The 21977-nt window shown below is 33.2% G+C and overlaps 1 protein-coding gene across 1 annotated transcript; it reads right to left on the reverse strand.

The window, feature by feature from the left end:
* Nucleotides 1-5336: 5336 nt before the first annotated feature.
* On the reverse strand, nt 5337-21479 carry LOC124366085 (dolichyl-diphosphooligosaccharide--protein glycosyltransferase 48 kDa subunit). Its single transcript, XM_046822316.1, has 8 exons — nt 21174-21479; nt 17447-17611; nt 17120-17256; nt 15554-15742; nt 11726-11860; nt 10077-10235; nt 7689-7919; nt 5337-5567 (listed from the first exon to the last, which is right to left on the reverse strand). The coding sequence occupies exons 1-8, from the start codon at nt 21325-21327 to the stop codon at nt 5412-5414; spliced, it is 1326 nt and encodes a 441-aa protein (XP_046678272.1). The 5' UTR covers nt 21328-21479; the 3' UTR covers nt 5337-5411.
* Between the last annotated feature and the right edge of the window lie 498 nt (nt 21480-21977).

Consider the following 21977-nt stretch of genomic DNA (forward strand, 5'->3'; position numbering starts at 1 on the left):
AACTAAAAACAAGTCTGCTTTTTCTGCTACCAGGGTCCACCACCTTTTGAGTGCAAGGAAAAGTTTGAAAAATAGATTTTTTTAACACATAAAAGGACATGCAGTCTTATCCTTTCTCTCTCCCATGGAACACAGCTGTCAGATGCGCTTGTATTTAATTATATTTTGGATGATTAAAACATGTTTAATATTTTGGATGACTGTGAATGTTTCCAGTGTATTGTCTTCACTACCACAACTTTTCCTGTTCATTTTTTAGCATCTGTTGTGTTTCATGCTGCTTGCCATTCTGCTTTGTACTCCTTACTGCCACACATTAGAAAACTATGGACCGCAATAGGCCTTAAAGAGTGCAAGTTAAATTTTGTATGTTAAACTAAATTTTAATTAAATTATTATTGGTTTATTATTTTGAACATTTAGAATCTGAACTATTTAAGTATCGAAAAATTAATAACAGATTAAAAAAGTACAAAAAATTTATACCAATTTGAAAATTTAATGATTGCTTAATTTACTAAACAACAAGAGAAAATGTAAAGAAAACACTTGAAAATGAAAAAATGAAATAAAAAATGCCTTTATTAAAGAGAAGGAGTTAGGGCTATCAAGCCCAAAACATCTGTTTTTTTATGCATTTGCATAAAAAGTAAACATAGTTTACATTTGTATTTTCAGACCTATAATTACAAGCAGCAGGAGGCACAATTGTGCTGCAAATGAGAATGGAAAAAGTTAAATAAAACAATATGAAGATGGTGGACACGAAAGCAAATACGTTTGTCAAAAGCTGATCCAATATGCAATAAATATAAAAATGAAAGTATGAGCTAGCTACTACATACTTGTAAGTGATTCGAATTCAGTGAACAACTGAAGTACGGAAGTTTTTACAACAAAATATGAATTTTTCAACATTGTCTTCCCTTAGTACAATACACTATTGGTGCATCCACTTTTCTATACCTTAAAAAAAAATTTCTGTAATTTAATCCTTGTTTAAACACAATTTTGTACCATGCAAACACTTTTTCATTTGAGGAATAGTTAGTTGTTAATTTGAGAGCCAGATTGAAAGTGTAGAAAGATGAAGATCACATCTTCTCCTTCAATTTTCCAGCCACAATTCCAGGAGAATTAAATTATTTTTGTGATGAAAAAAGTTTATGAGAGCCAGCTTTGGAAGCTTTTCCTACAACTCTTCTTTTGTCAATTGATTGTATGTAGATAATTCTTATATTGTTATCAAAACCGTTTCCATCTCTTTCTTAGCCAAAAAATAGTCTGCTTTTCATAATGCACTCTTTCCTCTGGCAACATATTTTATCAATCATTTCAAAAACAGGGTTGAACACTCCAAACCAATGTTGAAAAACAAAAATGAGTACGTGAAAAACATAATACCTGATTCTATCAAAACAGCAGACACTAGCAGAAGGCACAAATTTGATTATAATTCATATTATTAAACTACTAAAACTCTATAAATCATACCATTGTGATTTGGTTGTAAGTACAAGTGGCAATATTATCAAGATACTCAATTCATATATGACACAATACTTATACGTTTGTCAGCAACATTTGTATTTTACCTTTAATTCAGAAGAATTTTTATCAATACTAGCTATATATCTCTATAATGATGATTCCCCCTCATTGTTTTTGTTAAGACAAGTTGGATAATCCATAAAGATTGATAGAATATATGTTAAACAGAGTGGTCTCTCCTTTTATTAAATGTACAATAATGTACTGTTTCTTCCCTGATTCTGTTTACAAAAAATAAGCTTTTTGTTTATGTTTAATTCACAATGATTGTTATGCTTAATGTGGTAAAACAGCTTAACAGTCATTTGTATTTTATTTAATACATAATATAGTAATTTGATCATATAATAATGTTACAAACACAATTTTAATAAAAAAGGACATTTTTGCCAAAATTATAAATAATGTAAATGTGAATACCTGATGAAACCATTTGTGATACAGATAAAAGAATTTTTTTTTATTACTTAATTGAAGAAGTTATTTTGTACAGTTACAGATTTTATATCATAAAAGACATTATTGTAAATTGATTCAAGCAAATATATACTACAGTATTTGATGGGGTTTCAATTTAATGAGACAAATTATTTGATAATTTCTTGTTAATACATAAATGTATGTATTTAGAAGCAAATCATTAATTGTTCCTGAAATTTTCAATCAGAATTTTAAAATGTTATCTTTAATTTTTGCAAGAAAAGGTTAGTGAAAATATAAAATTATAAGGTTAGTAACCTCTTTTTAACACGCTTTTTTTAACAGAGACTTGTAATTGTTGGATTTTCATTGAAGAATACTAAGATCATTTTTTATTTGTACTTATTGATGCTTACTAGTTTCTAAAACCGTAATAGTGTTTATTGGTGGTACTTATGATATAGATAATCCTGCTGGCAGGTATATATACCAGGTAACAATACAATAATTCCTTATAATGTCTTGTATCAATAGAAGCAGTGCATTTGTAGCAAGTTATGTAGGCCTAAATATACAATATTGCTCCTATAACTGTTTTATTATTCTACCATCCTTCCTATTATCCTGCTTGAGGATAATGTTAACTCATGTACAGCAAAATACTTTAACAATATCATCTGGCCACTAAGGATGATAGATCCATTTTGCCAACTTCTTACCAGATCTGCTGCACAGTCTGAACTGGTTTTGTGGCATGTAAGAAATGTAATTTTATTTTTCGGACTGGCAAAACTAGTAAAATGAACAGCTATTGAATTATTAGCGGCTGATTTTAGGTAAACCAAAAACACATATGTGGCCTTTTCAATGTTCAAACCATAAATCATGTCTTTGATATCATTTATAATAAACTACCTATATGTACGAAATAAACATGTACATTTCCATTCATGTAATTGAACTAACTGTAAATGGAAGGAGGGCTCCCAAGTTTATAGCTTAATAAACATTAACAAACTTTATTTTGGCACTCCATTCACTCAATTTTATAGTACATCATTACCATCCAATTTAAGGAAGGAGAAGTTCCATGAGTCAGTTCCATTAACCCTACATTGGGCGCTAAACGGAGTTTTCCTCCGTGTATTTTTTATTATTAAAAATAGTACTACTTTTCTGATGTTTGCAGTCGTTTCCCGCAGTGTAATTCACGAGCATCTTTCGGGGAAGCGAAACAATAGCCTCCCGCTTATCTTTGTCAAAATCTGTCAGTATGAGGTCTACTTCCCTGCGTGACTGGACGATTCTTCCGTGAGCGCCCGATGTTGTGTTTGTAGTGCTTGGACAAAATCTCCGTGAGCGCCTTATTGTTTAGTTTTGATGGAGTAATAATCCGTGTGCGCCTAAATGTGTGACCTGTGATGGTTTCTTTTTAAGTTTTACAATATATTTTATTTCAATTTTGTGAAATGGAGAATGAAGACGAGAGACTTGTCCATACAGTACCCATGTGCTAGGGAACATTTCAGTACTGTTTATGGAGTGAACATTGTCGTTATAAGAACCAGAAGGAAAATGTTTTGAAACTTTGTGTAGTGTTAAAAAAATTTTTAGTAAAGAATAAATTTTGATTTTAGAGTAATAATTGACATTACAATTGTATAATATCTCAAGAACTGAAGTAATTTGTTTTTGTAAGAAGTTAAAAACTAAGTTAATTTCCATATATTATTACAGTAGGTTAAAAGCTTTTACAATTAATTGCATTATTCCTTAAAATAAATCATGTTGTTATTATACAATAACATTTTTTTTAGATTTTGAATTTCTTATTTGGAAAGTTCATCACATAAGAGAATAATTGTTATTTAATTTCTAAAAATGAATATATTACATTGTAATTAAAAAAGTATGAATATTTAAACAAATAAAAACAGTTTAAACGACAATAATATTCCCTAACCAGGAGGAAACCTCCGTGAGCGCCTGATGGTGTTTCTAATTTTAAGCGCCTGATGGAGGGTTAAGTATTAGTAATTGCATTTTAATAATTTTTCCTATTCTCAGGATGTGACAGTAAAAACTGTATTATATTGAAAGTAGCATATTTTAAAATCTGTTACACATGTCATCTGTTTTGCAGAAAACATGCAAATCAAGCAGACAGTATTTGAACATGACCGTCATAGTGGGAACAACTAATGGACAGCAGCGATATGGCAATACCTGTACAGTAGTGTGGACATTTGAAATTATTTTATAGTCAATGTAGTTGATATAAATAATGGGTAGCATCACATGTACAAATGAAGATGAGCGAACAACCTACGAAAGGTTGGCTGTTATTGTGGGCTGAGGTTGGGGTACCCAGAAACTCGCAGTAATACGTACAGTACTTTCTTTTACCTTCTTTTTGTAAGAATATTCACACTCTGCAGTTTGGTTCTACACCCATATGTGATGCTTATCAGATTTCTCTAATATCAATCTTGTTGAAAACCACTATTTCTTTTCATTTAAATCCCCAATGATTAAAAAAGAGTCCTTTATCGGTCTTGGTTGATCAGTGATTTAATACTGAATAAACTTTGATCAATAATTTTGACTAATAATTGTACTCATTTTTGAATTTTTCATAAACCCTTATACTATAAAGACAAATTTTCAAAGGTACACAAGTCCCCAATATTAAAAATATGTTGTAATTACAAGTGTTCCACGTCTAGTTGTGAAAACCCTGTGGAAATACACTTGGCCAAAAAACCTAACTGCAGACTCACCTTAAGGGTGCTTATGTTGAGAACATTTTTTTGATCTTGTATCAATCAAATTAGCGAAGGGAAAATTTGAAATATTAAATATAGCAACCTCATTTTGTTTTGAATGTTTTGGATCCTTTATAAATTAATAGCCATTTGTTTGATTAAAGAAGGGCTCCTTTTATTTTGGAGAACTAACAAAAATTGAATTCTGTATAAAAAAATGCAGTTTTCCAAATTTTCCATTTGATAAATAAATAAAATTAAGTAATTTCATATTGACAAATATAGAATTTGCTCACTCTTAATAGGTCCTTACTATCAGTAATACCAGACTACAAGTAATATTGTTTTGTACAGATAAAGTCAACAAGGAAAAATGGTTATTAGATACACAAACATTGTAACATCGGCAAGTTTATGTATTTCCATTGGATTATAAGATCAAAAGATTCTTCGACATAGAGAAAGTTACAGCAAAAACTGTCTGTCACATGTTTGCAACAAAAATGTTGCATGAATAATTTTGGCTGAAAAAGTCTATGCCATTTATTCTGTAGTGTCTATTGAAGAATCAGTGATTTAATAGGTAATATAAGAATTGAATCAATAAGAAAAGTCTTTATTCAAAATTAATAATTCTAGTGCTACAATAAAATTAAGAATGAAATTATACAGTCTTTAATCGCTCTTTGTCTTGACATCATCCCTGTAGTGGAGAAAGACAATGCTGAAGAGAAACACCCCACCCATCATAGAGAAGGCGCTGGCATAGTACGGGTAAGCACTGGCTATAAACCTCTCGTACTGGGTGTGTTCTAGAGGCCTCACCGATACCTAGTCAAAGGAAAAGTTAACAATAACATGAGAATTACTACAAAAGTAAACTCTTAATATTTAATCAAAATTCATGGAAATGTATGATAATTAAAATATGGTGTTATACAACAGTTAAAAATTATGTAGTTATGTAGATTTCCAGTACATTTTCCAGAACAATCGTTCCATCATCAGGTGGTTAAAAAAGAGTTAAAAGTCCTCCACACAGGGTTGTCAAATTTTTAAATTTAAAAAATAACAAACGTACAACAACAAAATAAATAAGGACATACGACAAACAAATTACGTTGGTAGACCTACTGCGCACATACGATCATGAACGGAGTCTTCATGTTTAAAATGTTTAATTGTTTTATATACTTCAAGAGTATTGAGTTTTACAACCTTTCTTGCATTTATGTAAAATTTCAAAAGTGTCATTAATTTTACCCATGTTGTAACTGTTGTCAATAAAATGCTAGTCAAAAGACGATTTATTTATTTCATTGTGAAACATGTAGTGGAAATCTACATCATTTGAAAATGTTAGACAAGGAATAGTATCATAGTTTACTTAATATTTAACATATATTTATGGCTATTACATTTGTTTTACAAACATAAAACTATTCAAATTGAGAATATGAATGAAAGGAAAACAGATGTTCACCATTCTTGATGTATAGTGGACAACCCAACAAGTAATTTTAACCCAGACGTTACATACTCGAAATTTTGACAAATTTTAATTTAAGTCCCGGATAGAAAGTATTTCTAAAAGTAATACAAATTATTTTGTACTATATCTCCTTAAAAGTAGTTCCTCTTGAACAACTAAATGCATTAATAGAGGCATTATTTCCAGTCTAGTACCATCACAGGAAGGTTTAAATAATTTAAACTTCCAATTATTGCTTCATTTTAATCTTTATTCTACTCATGTCTATTTTGAATAAGGTTCCGTCTGATCTTGAAGGATAATAAATATTACAAGCATTGACATCAAATAAATGAGGAGGAGAGGATAGATTTTCAAAAACTAATTGATAAAGATAACCATGTCATTGAAGTGAACACAAAGAATACTTTTTGGAAGCCATTTAAATAGTTGTTTATAAATAAACTTGGTATGTCCTGGAGAAGTGAAATGTCTGTAAACAAAACTAGCCTACTCTTAATGAGAGGATGACATCGTTAATGTTCAAATCATTCAAACAAAGTTCAAAATACGTTTTAAAGTGATACAATCTTATGCCCATAGTTTTTGCAGGTTAATAAAGCATTTATATTTTGGAAGACCATGTTATAATCTATCAAATTACCATATATAATCTATGAAATTAAAGTAGAAAGTAGGGAATATGACTTTGTTCTTAAAATATATCTATTTCTCTGAACCTCTGAAAATCCCTTCACAGTAGAGTGGTATTCTTGAATTACTCTTTATATCATCAGACAGTTTCCAAAGGTTTACAAATGGCAGAAATTGGACTGGCGGTGATTTTGTTTAAATCATACTTAGGTTAAAACAAATTTATTAAGATTTGAGAATTGGGAATTAATTTTTTAAGATTCAGAATTGGATTTTAGATTTGAAAATTCTGGATTTTCCCATCACTACATGGAAGCGTTGCAATGAGTTTGTGACAGCTATGGAATGGTTCCAGCTAAAAGTTCATATTCATTTTGTTACAGATTTAAAAAATGATAAATAAAAGTAAATTCACAATCAATAACAAATAGTATTGGAAAGAGGAAAGGTGAGGATAAAAAATATACCCATTTTGGACTCGTTTCATCTAAAAGAGTGTCGTGGTTATCTCAAGTTCCAGTACCAGTACCAAACCAGAATCTACTGCAGCAGTAGACTGTGCATTGTCGCGACAGCTCTAGTGGAGCCTTCTACTCTTTGTTGGGGTTCCATAACCGTTCCAGTTACAGAGCATCGCGACGAGGTAGTTTCAGATGCAGCAACAACCCAATTCTACTTTGCTAGTATTTGTAACACAACTTTTGTAGATACATGGTAAAGAAAACAGTTGCAGTATTTCTTTGTAAATAAAACTTATTCTCTTTAAATTTGGGCTTAAAACTGTAATAAATCATCCCATTAATATAAGGATAAAAAATAAAGCTCACCTGAGTCGAGTTATACAGCGCTGTGTAGCCCATGCGGTGGTAGTTGACCTTGAACTGGTACACCCCGTAAACATCAGGTATCTTGAACACTGCCTCATACCTGCCAGGGGCCTTACGCACCATTCGTGTGCGTACAAATGGATCAATACGCACGAATTCTAGCTGAACATCGTCCACATCATGAGGTACCCACTGGCTGCCCTGCTTTCTTTCCAGCTCCAGGGAGAATACCTACACAGACATTTTAATATTTAAGTTATATCTTTTTAATATCCGGATGAACTTTAGGAAATAATTTAAAGTTGCCATTTTGATTAATTTACGAGGGGTATCCAAAAAGTAAGTTTCCATTAATTATGAAAAAGTTAAAAAGACTCAAAAAAATAACTGAAACACATTTATTCAACTTTTTACATCATACCTTATTTTTCTACATAGTTACCATCCCTTTCTAAGCACTCTTGGTATCTAGGAAGTAGTTTTTTTTATTCCAGCATTACAAAATTCACCCGCCAAATTTTTAAGCCAATTATCCACCTCATTTTGAAGGTCATCGCTGTTGGCAAATCGCCGACCGCCAAGGTGTCTTTTCAGCTCCGGAAACAGATAAAAATCGCTAGGCGCAAGATCTGGTGAGTATGGAGGATGACCAAAAACATCCCACTTAAATTTCCTCAAAAGTTCCATTGTTGCACGAGCAGCGTGTGGTCAGGCGTTATCTTGAATAAGCAGAACCGTGCGCGACAAAAGTCCGCGCCGTTTATTCTGTATTGCCCGCCGAAGTCTGGTGAGAACTTCACAATACCTTTCTGCATTTATGGTTTCGCCACGAGGAAGATAGTCAATCAATAACACTCCACGGCAGTCCCAAAAAAACTGTAGCCATTACCTTTCCTGCCGACTCAAAAACTTTGGCTTTTTGAGGAGCTGCCTCTCCTTTTTTTTGCCACACCATACTCTGGCATTTGGTCTCTGGAGTTGAGTGGTGAATCCATGTTTCATCACCAGTGACTATTCTACTGAAAAGGTTTTCATCTTCATCGTCAAACAATCGCAAGAAAGACTGGGCAGCAGCCATTCGTTGTTGTTTATGGGCATTGCTCAATAAGCGAGACACCCATCTTGCACACACTTTTGCAAGCTGAAGATCTTCTGTCATGATATTGTGCACAGATGACCGGCTAACTTCAACACTTGACGGCAGTTTATCCATAATTTCATCGAGAGTCACTCGCTTATCATTGTCAATAACTGCTCGTACAGCATTAATGACGTCAGGCTGCCGAGAATTGGCCGGTCGGCCACTACGCTCATCGTCATGAACATTTTCTCTTCCTTCCAAAAACACTGCACGCCAACGACGGACCATCTGAACGGACATAACATGTTCACCATACACTTGACACAACTGACGATGAATTTCAACGGCAGTTTCGTTTTTGGCGGTCAAGAAACGAATAACACTACGGACTTCGCAACTGGCGGCAGAACGCAGTGGAGTCTCCATGATGTTTGGGCAGCAACTGACTGAGAAGCGTGACAATGGGCCAGTGACCGGCGCACCTGTTGCCAACCGAAGCGCGCTACATATCCCCGCCCACAGCTGCACGCTGTGTTACGTACGCGTCTTTTTACAGAACAGGGAAACTTACTTTTTGGATACCCCTCGTAATATGACTCCAGTTCAACAGCTAATCTTCTTTTAAACCAGTGACACTGTCCCTTTACTGTTTTGAGATCACAATAATTTATAATTGCATTGTTTAATTCTACTGATAATTTTTGATAAATTTAACATTAAATAACTGTATCTCAATTCAAGAAGGTCTGTTTCTTCAAAATTCTGTTTCATTAATGTCATAAATGTATAGTCTCTTAATATTTGTCTCCCCATCCCCATCAGTATTTAGTAATTTTATTTAACTTAACATTGTATTTAAATAACCAAACTGTTTTATTTTTGTAACATATAAAACGTTTTGTTTGTATTAATTCATCAACACTAACATAATCACTGTAATAAAAATAAAGCCCAGCACTAGCATTGTCCAGCTCACAGAGGACAAAAGTTGACCTTTTTTGTAGATTGTCAAAATTACAAACTCACATATAACCAATGTAAAAGTTTATCGAAAAGATAAAATGATCTGCTTAAGTAACAATTAAAATGTTCCTCATTTTGAGCTAAATGTAAAACAAAATAAACAATCCAAAACAGCAAGTGTATAATATTCTAAATGCCCAAAAGTTGTAGCATTCTTACATATATTAGAACTAAAAATTCAAACATTGAATTCATTACTGAGATTTAAAACTATTCAAAGCATTTCTACAATTTAACGTGTTTATAATTTAATGTAAATGGTATGTACTCAAAGATTAACTCACAACGTCATCCATAATGGTGTAAGAGGAGGGGGGAGCTTTCTCGCCAACTCGGTGGTGGGCCACAGACTTGACCCTCAGTACTCCCGCCTCCTTCAGTAACCACTTGCTCAATAAGTCCGCCACTTGCCGGTTGCCCGACACCTCCCACCGTTTGCCACCCTGCTCACACAAAATTCTACTTACTTAGATTGAGATTTTTATCTATAGTTATAGACATGGGTACATTTATACTAATCTATAAACAAATTATCCATCACAGGTCACTAATATGTAAATCCTAATCAATGTTTAAATTTAATAGGAATTCACAATTTTAGTACACGGTACCTGTCATTATATGTAAAGTGTTTTGAAAGCAAGTGGTACACTCTTTTGAATTCCTTAAAGCAAATGTAGGAGAACACAATTGCATACTAAATGTAAGAACATCAAACTTTGTGAAAATTAGTATTTTTTACACCTTTTGTAAACCATCCAAGATAAAGCCAAATTTTAAATAAAAAATTGTTTCGTTTTTAAGAGAGCTTTTGATAGGTGTAATGAGTCATAGCTTGCAATTTAAATTTTTTAGGTTTTACAAGTTTAAATATTTTAAATTCGAGCTATTTAAAAAAATTGGAAATGTGTGTTCTTAGCTTAACATTTTACATAAATTGATACAAAAAGGCCTAATTTTAGCTCAATAAAAAAAATATATTTCATAATACCTTTGATAGCTGACATCTGCACTATACAAACACTGCAAGAATTACAATTTCCACTGACGTTGCTCATGCACATGTTTATTATATTTACCAACCATGTGTTTACACCAAACACCTATTATTTTGAGATTAAGTTGGTTAACAATATCAAAATCCAATTACATGTTGTTTTTATGGCGTTGCATTCATATTTTGTTGGTCTATGACATTAAAACAGACAAACAGGCATAGTCTGAATGCCTACTCGGGCAGACAGTTTGCATTTTTATATAATTTACTTGCTTGATATTGGGTTAAGTTTATGTTATTATTTGGTGTTTATACCCTTTTTATTTCACAGGAAAAAGAAAAAAAGGATAAGTAACCTGTCAAAAAAAATTATAGTCAGTCCTCTCTAACTTGCTTTGATAAACACAATTGTTATGCCTAATGAGTTTCTGTATCTAAATAATACACGTAATTATGAACTGTAAGTGTGTGTCTACATGAACTAGGCTTAGAATGTTTATTTTACTATGGAATATAAATATTTGAGATAGTTTCTTTTATGAAAAAAACCCAAATGTAAAACCCATATCACTGAGACTTGTCCAAAGTGAGTATGTCTGGATTACAAAATATAGCATGTGCTGTACTACTGCAAGTAATAAAGGTACGCTTAGAATTTTTTTCTGTACTAAGAAATAATATAGATAGATTTAGTTAGTCACCATATTTTTCTAAAACCCTATCTACAAAAAAAAGTACAACAGTGATCTTAAAAAATACCTTGGTACCTTGCACAATAAAAAAGTTTTAATATTTTAAGTAAGGTTGCACTTTATAATAAAGCATCTTGGGGGTTTTCACATATACAAAACATGCACCAAAGTAGCAGTCTCCTTTACGAAAGTGTATCATGTTGTTACCTCTAGCAACTTATCCTAAGAAAAATGTATAAAGTACCTGTGCCTTTTGAACTGGAGAAGTGAAAGCTTCATCTGAGAAAAAGTAAAGAGATCCAGAGAAGACAATACGAGCGTTGTTTCGTGCCTGAAGTGCTGCGATGAGCAATGTGTTCTTTCCCACAGCATGAGGATACTGGAAAAATCTCAAAATTATAATTTGCTCACATTTCAAGAACCAAGTTCAGTTATTGAAACTTAAAACTACCAAATCACCCATATGTTTAACAAGGGAAATAGGTAGGGCTCATATATGGAACAACGTATATATTAGAAATCTCCTAATAATATTATAAACGTGAAAGTACCTTTGTTTGTTTATTTTGCTTTCACACAAATTATTTAACTGTTTGTACTGAAAATTTACCTGGACATTATTAGGATCCCTGGTATGAATAGAGGCCTATTCTTACTTCAAAAATCCTTCCGGGCAACCACTACTGGTTTCTAAAGTAGTGAAAAATTCATTCAAAGAGCCTGTTAAATATAATCAACTGTTCTGTGTGAAAGGTTTTTAGGACAAAACAACCATATGATTAATTAATTTAACCACTGTTTTTAACTTTGTTTACATTAAATATATAGTGTGAAAGCATACAGTGAGTTTGATAAAAATAACACTTCTTATTCCAACCGGTTCTATGACCGCTGTGAAGCACATAGTGAAAAAATATACAGGTAAGAAAATTAGAAGTTTTAGTAAAAATATAGTTTTAACTGTATATATCTTAAATATTAAGTATTAGATATAACAGATAAAGGAATCATTCATATATTTTTTGTGTGACAGAGTGACTAATAAATTTCCACCACTTTGCATTAGTCACACACTCCTTGTAATAAAAAATCTTTAATTTTTGCATACTATATTTTTAGGTTTACATCTGTTTTTTTTCTTTGTTGTACCACATTTTAGAACTCCCTACACTATATCTACGAGTGATAAAAATACAAGGTATATTTAAAAGTAGAGATATAATCGTTTTGAATGTGCGGTGGATGTGAATAAAGAAATACATTTTTCACTGACAATCTGTTTCATAAAATTTCCTCAACATTGTGTTGGCTACACTGTTGTTGGTTACAAGAGCTTGGTATTTTAAAACCCATTACCATTACCCTTGCACAACGAGTTTAGGAACAATATAGGTTCTCACAGTCTTCATCTTACAGTTACTCATTGTTACTTGTTCACTAGATTGATCTTTCAGCACTGAATAAGGATTTGTTTTGTATCACATACATACATATTTAAATTTTGTTTTTAAACCTTAAATTTCATTATACAGGGTGGAGCGCGTTAATTTGCTGATTTGGAAATGAAATAAAAAAATTATGAACCTTAGAAAAAATTATTTTTTATTTTAATTATATTGAACAGTAAGGGAATTTTTAAATTACATGGTTTTAAATAATGTATCTGGTAAATGTCGACCTTCGGCATCCACACACTGCTGCATACGTTTTATGAAGTTTTCATTAACTCTAACAAGCATGTCGACTGGTATTCTGCCAATTTCAGCCTCAATATTGTTCCTTAGGTCTTCCAAGGTGTTGGGACGGTTGATATACACCTTCGACTTCAGGTAACCCCAAAGGAAAAAATCGCATGGGGCTAAGTCTGGTGAGCGTGCCGGCCAGTTCATATCCACCCCTCAAAGAGATAAGCCGTCCAGGAAACATTTGCCTCAAACAATTCATGGTAACCCTCGCTGTGTGTGCAGTGGCACCATCCTGTTGGAACCATGTATCCTCTAATTGCATTGCCTCAAGAGCCGGCTAAAAAAAATCCTGTATCATAGTCAAGTACAGTTTGGAGTTCACAGTTATGGCACGACGGTTATCCTGAAAAAAGTAAGGGCCAATGATGCCTACTCGTGATATGGGGCACCACACAGTGACGGTCCGAATGCAGAGGTCTCTGGTGGACTTTTCTGGGGTTTTTTTCACTCCAGTAGCGCATGTTTTGCTTGTTGACACACCCACTGAGGTGAAAATGTGCCTCATCAGAAAAGAACACAATTCCGTCACGCGGTATAGTTGCAAGCATGTCTTCACAAGAAGTACGCCATGTCAAATAGTCCCGTGCTGAAATTGATGGACCACGCACATTTTATACGGGTGAAATCTCAGTTCATCATGAAGAATCCGGTGGAGAGAACGTCTTGAAATGCCAAGAGCAAGTGATTGCTTCCGAGCAGAGCGTTTTGGAGATTGCAGTACTGCTGCTCTAACTCTATCGATGTTTTCTGGTGTTGTAATCCTTCTCTGAGGTCCCCTTTGTACACATGACACATTCCCTGCTATTCTGAATGCAGTTACCCAATTTACAATTGATTGCCGACCAGGAACACGTCCGCGTGGGGGAACAGTGAATCGTAAACAAAAAGCACGCTGCACTGCAATGATCGAGTGGGCATTTGAAAAATATGCTTCAACACAAAACCACCTCTCCTCTCGTGTCCACTGCATGATGGCAACTGGAACGTGGAGGAATACAAATCTCCCGTCAGCCACTATAAGCCACGCCCACTCTCCCCTCTCTTCGACCAACAGTGCCGCCACAGCCTGCAGTGCAAAAAAGCAAATTACCGGGCTCCACCCTGTACAACAAAATTATTGTATTACATTGAAAATAACTTAAATTAAATTTTCACCCCTAATGATGTGCAATTTAGTTTTTTCAATGTCTTCTATACATAAATTACTTAAGCTCGATTTCCTACACTGAGCAAAACAGATCACTCAAGTAAGTTATAAATATACACAGGGAAATTAAGATAATGAAATGAGAATTAAACATTTTTGAAAAACTTTCTATTTTAAATCAAGTTATGCAACTATTAAACAAGTGTAACTTGTGAAAAAATAAACTACATATAATTTCAGCTAACTGAGACTGACAGCAAGTGAGACTATAACAATCATGGCCTTTTAACAGATAAACAGATAACGTAGCCTTACTTTATGTAACACAAGTAGCAAGCAATCATAAGGAAAGAAAGTGTCAGAAAAAACCGTATTGCTACCTGTACGCAGCCCGACCATTGTTTTGTATAACTATTTGAGTATTTGAGTAAATGTTTTTTAACAACCACTAATACAGTAAACTTGAAATACTAAGATTACCTTACTGGGCACAATTACATTGAATCTCTTTGAAAGGAAATATTTACTTGAGATCCGGCTGGGAGTAGACCAACCTGAGTTTTACCCGACATAAGATTTACGTTACACTACAAATACTTTTAAAACCATATTTCTGGTCAAAGTATCATGGCTGTTGCCTCCATTTAAAGTTATGATTAATATGGTGCAGCCGGTGGGATTTGGTGCTGGGCTGTTCCCGGTTCGCTCGCAGCTACTGAGGGAATCCTTGTTAGTTTCTTTTCCACCGCTTAATAATATGCTTAAATTCAGCGGGAGACCCACCTGATCAGAGGTCACAATCAGAGAAAAATTTATACACTTGCGTGTTTACACGCCACGGACACGCTCCCGAAAGAGCGAGCCTCGCGGCCCCGAAAGGGACACGCAACTCTGGTTGCGTGAACGCCGGCAACGATCCGCCGAGGTGCCAGAACACGTGTGAAAACTTTTTCGTTCTTGTAAAATGTATACTTTTTGAATATTAAAAAGTTAAAGTACAAAAGTTTTAGTTTTTTTCAGAAAAGGCAATAAATATATTTTAAAATGTAAAGTGCTTGGATTCACATTAATCATATCTTTAAAATACGATATCTCTTGTAATTCTACGGCCAAAATTAGGATCATAGAATGATAATTAGGATCATTTGCCATTCTTATGGGGCCACAAGGAGATACTGACCACTTTGATGGGTTTGTCGACGGGGTACGAGTAGGCCGAGCTGTCTGCTGTCAGCAGTCGGAGTACCAGAGGGTTGCGCTGGTCAGCAATGAGTCCTGTTCCCTTGTACAGCAGTGGGGGGATCTCCTTTGAGCCGACTATGACAGGCGCGTCTATCAGATGGGCAGGGTCAGCCACGATCAGGGTGTGCTGTAACATACTACAGTGTCATCATCTGTTGTAACATACATCAACTGTATCATGATGGATAAAGTTCTTACATTGTTAACTAATACAATAAACTGTTCCAAATATATGACACTAACTTCCTCTCATTTTATTTTGCCATCACCATTACATCATGTTGTGTTGTGATTTTTTGTCCTGCTGGATACAGATGTGTTTGATTTTTGACGTACAACGTGTTTGTTGTGGACACTTTCATTGCCATGTGTTGTTTATTTGTTTCATGCTTAAGCTTACATCATAGTATTTGACACATGAACAAGGGAACAGATAACAGTTCTTGAAACAATATTCATAATATTTAACAATCGCAAAAGTCTGTAATCTTGCTATCCCTTCAAAAATCAATACTTGCAGTTTTTGTAACATAAATGTCTCTAACTTTGAAAGTCTCATTCGTTAGACTTGCACTAATATAGGAACTATGTCGATCAACGGATAGTGGCTCTGTCTAGTAGTCAGGTCACTGTTATAGTTCTTAAATCAACAGAATTTACTGTGAGGTTCGTATGAGTATACCTTATCTATTCTACTTAGTCATAATTCAGCACATCTCAGTTGGGTTCCTAGAAATGTCCGTTTAAAAAGCTATGAACTTGCGAACGAACAGACAATACATGGCTCAAAGAAGCACTTCCAGGGATCTGAACCAGTTTGTGGAACAAGCAAAGGAAATGGTTCAAAATATGGAATATAATCGGTGGCAGGGTGTTTCTAGGCGATTATTTGGCAAGAAACTCATTAAAGGCACTACAATCCAGATCACAAACTCGCTGATGAAGCTAAACAAAGGTCTTTTGATAGATGTCATTTCGCTGGTCCTCTTATTATTGGACACGGTCAATTCAGAGAACACTTCCACACCTTAGTATTCACTACTGAAGATCCTAGGTGATTATGTAACCAGCTGGTGGAGACTGCTAAACACTTTATTTTGTATTGTGAGAGACCTGATGTTAGGACCTATTTGGTACCTTATAGACGAGTGATGAATTCAACATCAGTGCTAGGCAGAAATCCTTAGATCTTATTGAAGGTACAGGTGCAGACAGGTCCTACTAGAATTCCTTTACCCTCTTTTTAAACTTAATCAAAGTCTCATTGATACTTTGTAACACTAATAAATTCAAAATGTGAAATTTGCAAATAAAGTTTCGATTCAGCAGAATTCATTGTTACTGGATTAAAAATACTTTTAACAATAGAAACTATCCACTAAATACTCTAATACAAAATTCAAATTCATTAATTTTATAAATTAACTTTTCACAAAACACTACTGTACTTTTTATAAGAAAATAATTAAATGTTATTGTTATACAGTACTTAAAATACACAAACCTTTCCGTCATCATTAGCATCGTAGTTTAGGTGGTCAATCACAGAAGATCCTTCTTCATCAATTTCAAACCCACACTCTGATGCCAATTCTCGCAGAATGTCACCAGATAAGGAATTTCCAGCAACCAATACATTACCTGTTAACACAATTGAAAAGGTTTTAATTGCTAGTTAAAAAATATTATGTTTTATATGAAAAACATGATGGAACTTTTGTTGTGTAAATTAAGTGGTCTAATAAAAAATGTCTTTGCATTTGTTAGGAAGGAAAAATTACTTTTCTCAATTGAATATCTCCTATCTTGAATAACAATTACAAACAATTACCTCCACCGTCAATAAATTCAGCAATCGCTTCGACACTGACTGCTCCCCCAAATTCTTCTACTGATGGAGCAAAAATTATAAGATTTTCATACAAGTACTCTCCATATTTAGATAATAATAGGTTGGCATCATCTGCTGATTTGAAGGTCAAAGTGTATCCACGATCTGTAAAAGACAATAGCATTTAGAACTGGAACGGGTTTAGCTGACCTTACACACAAGTGAGATGCAATATAAATTTTCTCAGAAATACTTCTACTACAAAAAAAGGTAGTATATGCCAGCATTGGATTCTTTGAAGATCTACTAGTAGAGAATGTTAATAGAATATTATAAAATATATTTTTTTTAAACTGGTATCTTAAGATGGCTCTGCCAGCTAGCTGCTGGACATTCATCTTTGAATCAATTTTTAACATGGGGCTAAAGTTTACAACTGAGTTATAAATAGGAACTCTTATAACTCCATAAATATTTCATTTTATAAACTTAGTTTGTAGTGTCTCAGTGCTAATTAATTCAAATATATGATTACTTGTTAGCACTATTTGTTTATCGTTTATATTCGTATATAGGATATCTATGAATCATTCAGTATTAGACGTTCCCATAAGAAACGCAGTTACCTACATAGGTACAATGTGGAAACTAAGACAAAATTAATACCTAAATCGGCCTTTTACATGAATCACGATACTTTAAAAATACACCTATTTGATTTTTTTCTCATAATATAAATATTTTGATTACGTACATACAAATTTTTATACTACGGGATTTTTATTAAACATCTACAAGGCTAAAATAACCTTTACCTTTTTAGTAAATTCTATTTAAATTTGACAAGTATATTTTTAGTTTATAAACTACCAAGACTGAATCGTTTTTAAACAAAATTATTATTTGCTATATTAATGAGATATCCATAATTGTATAATTATGAATTAAAAAATGTACAGTACTTCATAAAGTGTATTAAAATATGATTTATGCTATAACGTATCTCCATTTTCCTTTTTGTATTAGTTCAGAATTACGTCATATGTATTTCAAATTACAGTTTAATGATGAATATAAAACTACATGGGCTATGTAATAGTTATAAAATGTAACAAACAAAACAGTGTAACATTTAATTATCTTTTTTACTATTTTGAAGGATAAACGTATCCGACACCTTGTGATACAAATAAAAAATACATTTAAATCACCATTGTACTCACAGCCATTACTCAAATACCATACACATAATTTTTCTTTGTTTGAATCAATTTTGAACTATAATGTCAAAATGAATTAGGTTATAGACTTTTAAAATTGTACTATAGTGAAGCCAAATTTTTATATATAAAAGAAATATAGCTATTTAACATTATAGAAAATAATAATTTTACTTTAGTTATATTTTTATAATTAAAAAAAAAATACGTCTCTACATAATGATAGCCAATCTGAAATTGTAATTCTGCACATATTGATGAATATTTATTCGAAAGTTATAGTTAGTTTGGTTTCATTATTAACAATATATTCATATTAACAAATAATATGATTGTTAATATACTCATCACACAATACACTCATCCTTTTTACGATGGGTTTTGACCTTTCTTGCAATGAAAAACTATTTGTTTTCCATTTTTAATTCTAGTTTCCATCTCACTACAAACTGGGCACTTTGGATTTAAAGGAGCAAAATCATTATCTTGTAGCTAGCCGATTTGAAACTTTGTTCAATGTTTAGAAATAAATTTACGCACAAAACGTGCATGTCCATCATTGCTTTTGTTCTTGCTGATGTTATATCTCAGCTAACTTCATTTTAAACAATATTGTTATTCTGTAAAATAAAAACAGCTGGCAATTATTATGAATTTATAGAGGTCAAATGTTTTTATATTTGATAGTTTGGTACTTTGTGATTATACCAACCACACCCAGACATGAATCGTTATTTGACATTTTGCTTCTACTGATTACTAGATTAGCGTAAAACAATATTTCGTCAATATAAAACAGGAATTGTCTTATCGCAAACCCCTCCCCATCCTCTGACAGAGATCAAACTCGAGCGGTCTAGTAGATAACGTGATTGCAGAGTCTCGCCGCCCGTTCAGCTGGTGCGTCGCATTGTTGTACTTCCGTGTTTTAACTTACCCCTACATTTCTCCAAACACAAAAATTCAACAAAAACAAACATTTCCAAACAACAACTAAACTCTTTATTGAAAAAAACATACAAAACTTGTTTTTATTCTTGATCACACTCCGCCACCCAAAATGCGAGTGCCTCCGGCCATCAGCGCGGGCTTCGGCAGCACCTTTGGTGCGAAAGTCAATGAAAGAAAAACATCCCTCAAGATAGTACCTATCAGTAAAATATCAAATTCTAGAGGGGCTGATCAGAAATATAAATTGAATTGTAATGGAAAGGCAATTATGTACCGTGCAAAAAACTTAAATAATCATGTGATGCCGCCGCGGCCTCCCGTAATCGGGATTCTCGAGAAAGATAAGATAACAGCGACAACAATACCGATCACAATACCTGGAAATGCTTGTTGATTGATGTAATGTTAGATGTAATTTTGTAATTAAAGAGTTGTTTTTTCGTTCTATCATGTTTCTATAAATTTATATTTTTGTGTTCTTCATACTGGTGTGGTTGGTATAATCCCAAAGTACCGATAGTTTAGATATTTCTAATCAATAGTTAATTGATAGTTGTGGTGGCCACTTGTTATACTGCAACCATTCTTTACCCCCAACATAATAATAATAGACACAATATATCTTAAAACTAGAGTTAACCAAATCGTAATTGCTAGATAGATTAAACACACTATCAACTTCTACATTATGTTTTATAATTCTCTTGGTTAACCTGTTTCACCTCCCAACCAAAAAATAATCAAGATTCTACCAGTCTCCTGAACTTGTATGTATTAAGTTAAATTTGGATTGTCATTATTAGGTACTTTTTAAACTTTTCATACTAGAATTCGGGGTAGGGTACGATAAGCCAACCCGGTTTCTTATATCGAAATTGGCAAACAATATTACTTAATCATAACCATCGATTTAATCAATCGATACTGATTAACTATTTTGAACTTAAACTTAAATTAACTAATTACCTATTAATTAACTTAAGTAATCTAGGGTAGAGTACGATAAGCGGACCCGGTTTTTTATATCAAAATTGGCAAACGATAGGCCTACTACTTAATCATAACCATCGATATAATCAATCGATACTGATTAATTATTTTGAACCATTAACTTAAATAATCTACATCAACAGCTGTAAACACTTTCAAATAATACTCGTAATGTAATGTTTCAATTATTTGTAAGTAACATTTTCTTATTAAAAATGGCAGTCAATTTTAGAAAATTGCACGACATTGCTTTGAAAGATGATAAGACAGGTTTTTCGTGGCTTCAAAATGTTGGACTAGTAGGTACCGAAAAACCCAGGATTTGGGATGTGAATATTAGGTATCGATGATTACATTCTTCGATATAAAAAACCGGTTCCGCTTATCGTACCCTACGCAGAATTCGTAATAATACCAACATTTTATATGGTCAAGAATATTTTAAAGGTGGTTTTAAATCGTTTTAGTAGATGTACAAATGCCCAATATTTAGACTACCCACTATTATAGCTAAATACTGCTCTAACTAAAATTCTTAACATCAGAAGTATAATTTATTCTTATACCTTTCAAGGATTTAAAAAACATAGAATGTGTTTCCTTAATTGCTAAATTGTCTAGAAGAACTAATGTTTCTCCTTCCGATTGAACACAAGTACAAAAATTAATTACTAAAATACTTAACAATGTTAACACTTTAACTTTAGAAGCCATTTTCATTCAAATATCTAAAACTTTCAGTGAAAAATTAATTGAACCAAACTTTATACACAAGTCAACGTAATAAGCACATAACAAAAATCCTTATGCCACAAAAGCTGATTAGTAGAAGACGCCGACACACGACGATACGAAAAATTGAAAACTGTAGTATCGGCATACATTTTTTTGACAACAGACCATAGCAACAACACACATCAGCCAATCAAAGGGCCACACCGTGTGTATTGCTGGTTAGTCACCTTGTTGGCCAATGTATGACTAGTGCAGCCAGCAAAAACATCCTATGTTCATACGAATGTACATAAGATATAACAAAAGTACATATTATGGTCGGGATTTCTCCTAATGTACTCACTAAAGCTTCAATTGACAAAAAGGGAACATTTTACGGTGTGATTAACTACCAACCTGTTATAGTTACCCTAGCAGCCTTAATGAATGTGTTCGAAAAAGGTTATAATTAGCAGAACGAATCTTAATGCCTCCCAGTTAGTAGATCTCTTCAAGTCAGTATGATTCATGTATGGATGTTCATTAATCAAAAACTTGGTTCTTCAATCACATATTTATCGACAATTCTTTTGATGAGTAAATCGAAGTCAGTTGAACTTGACTTTTCCAAGAACTTCGGTCGAGTAAGCCACAAG

The sequence above is a fragment of the Homalodisca vitripennis genome, chromosome 7, assembly GCF_021130785.1.
Source record: "Homalodisca vitripennis isolate AUS2020 chromosome 7, UT_GWSS_2.1, whole genome shotgun sequence".
NCBI classification, from domain to species: Eukaryota; Metazoa; Arthropoda; class Insecta; order Hemiptera; family Cicadellidae; genus Homalodisca; species Homalodisca vitripennis.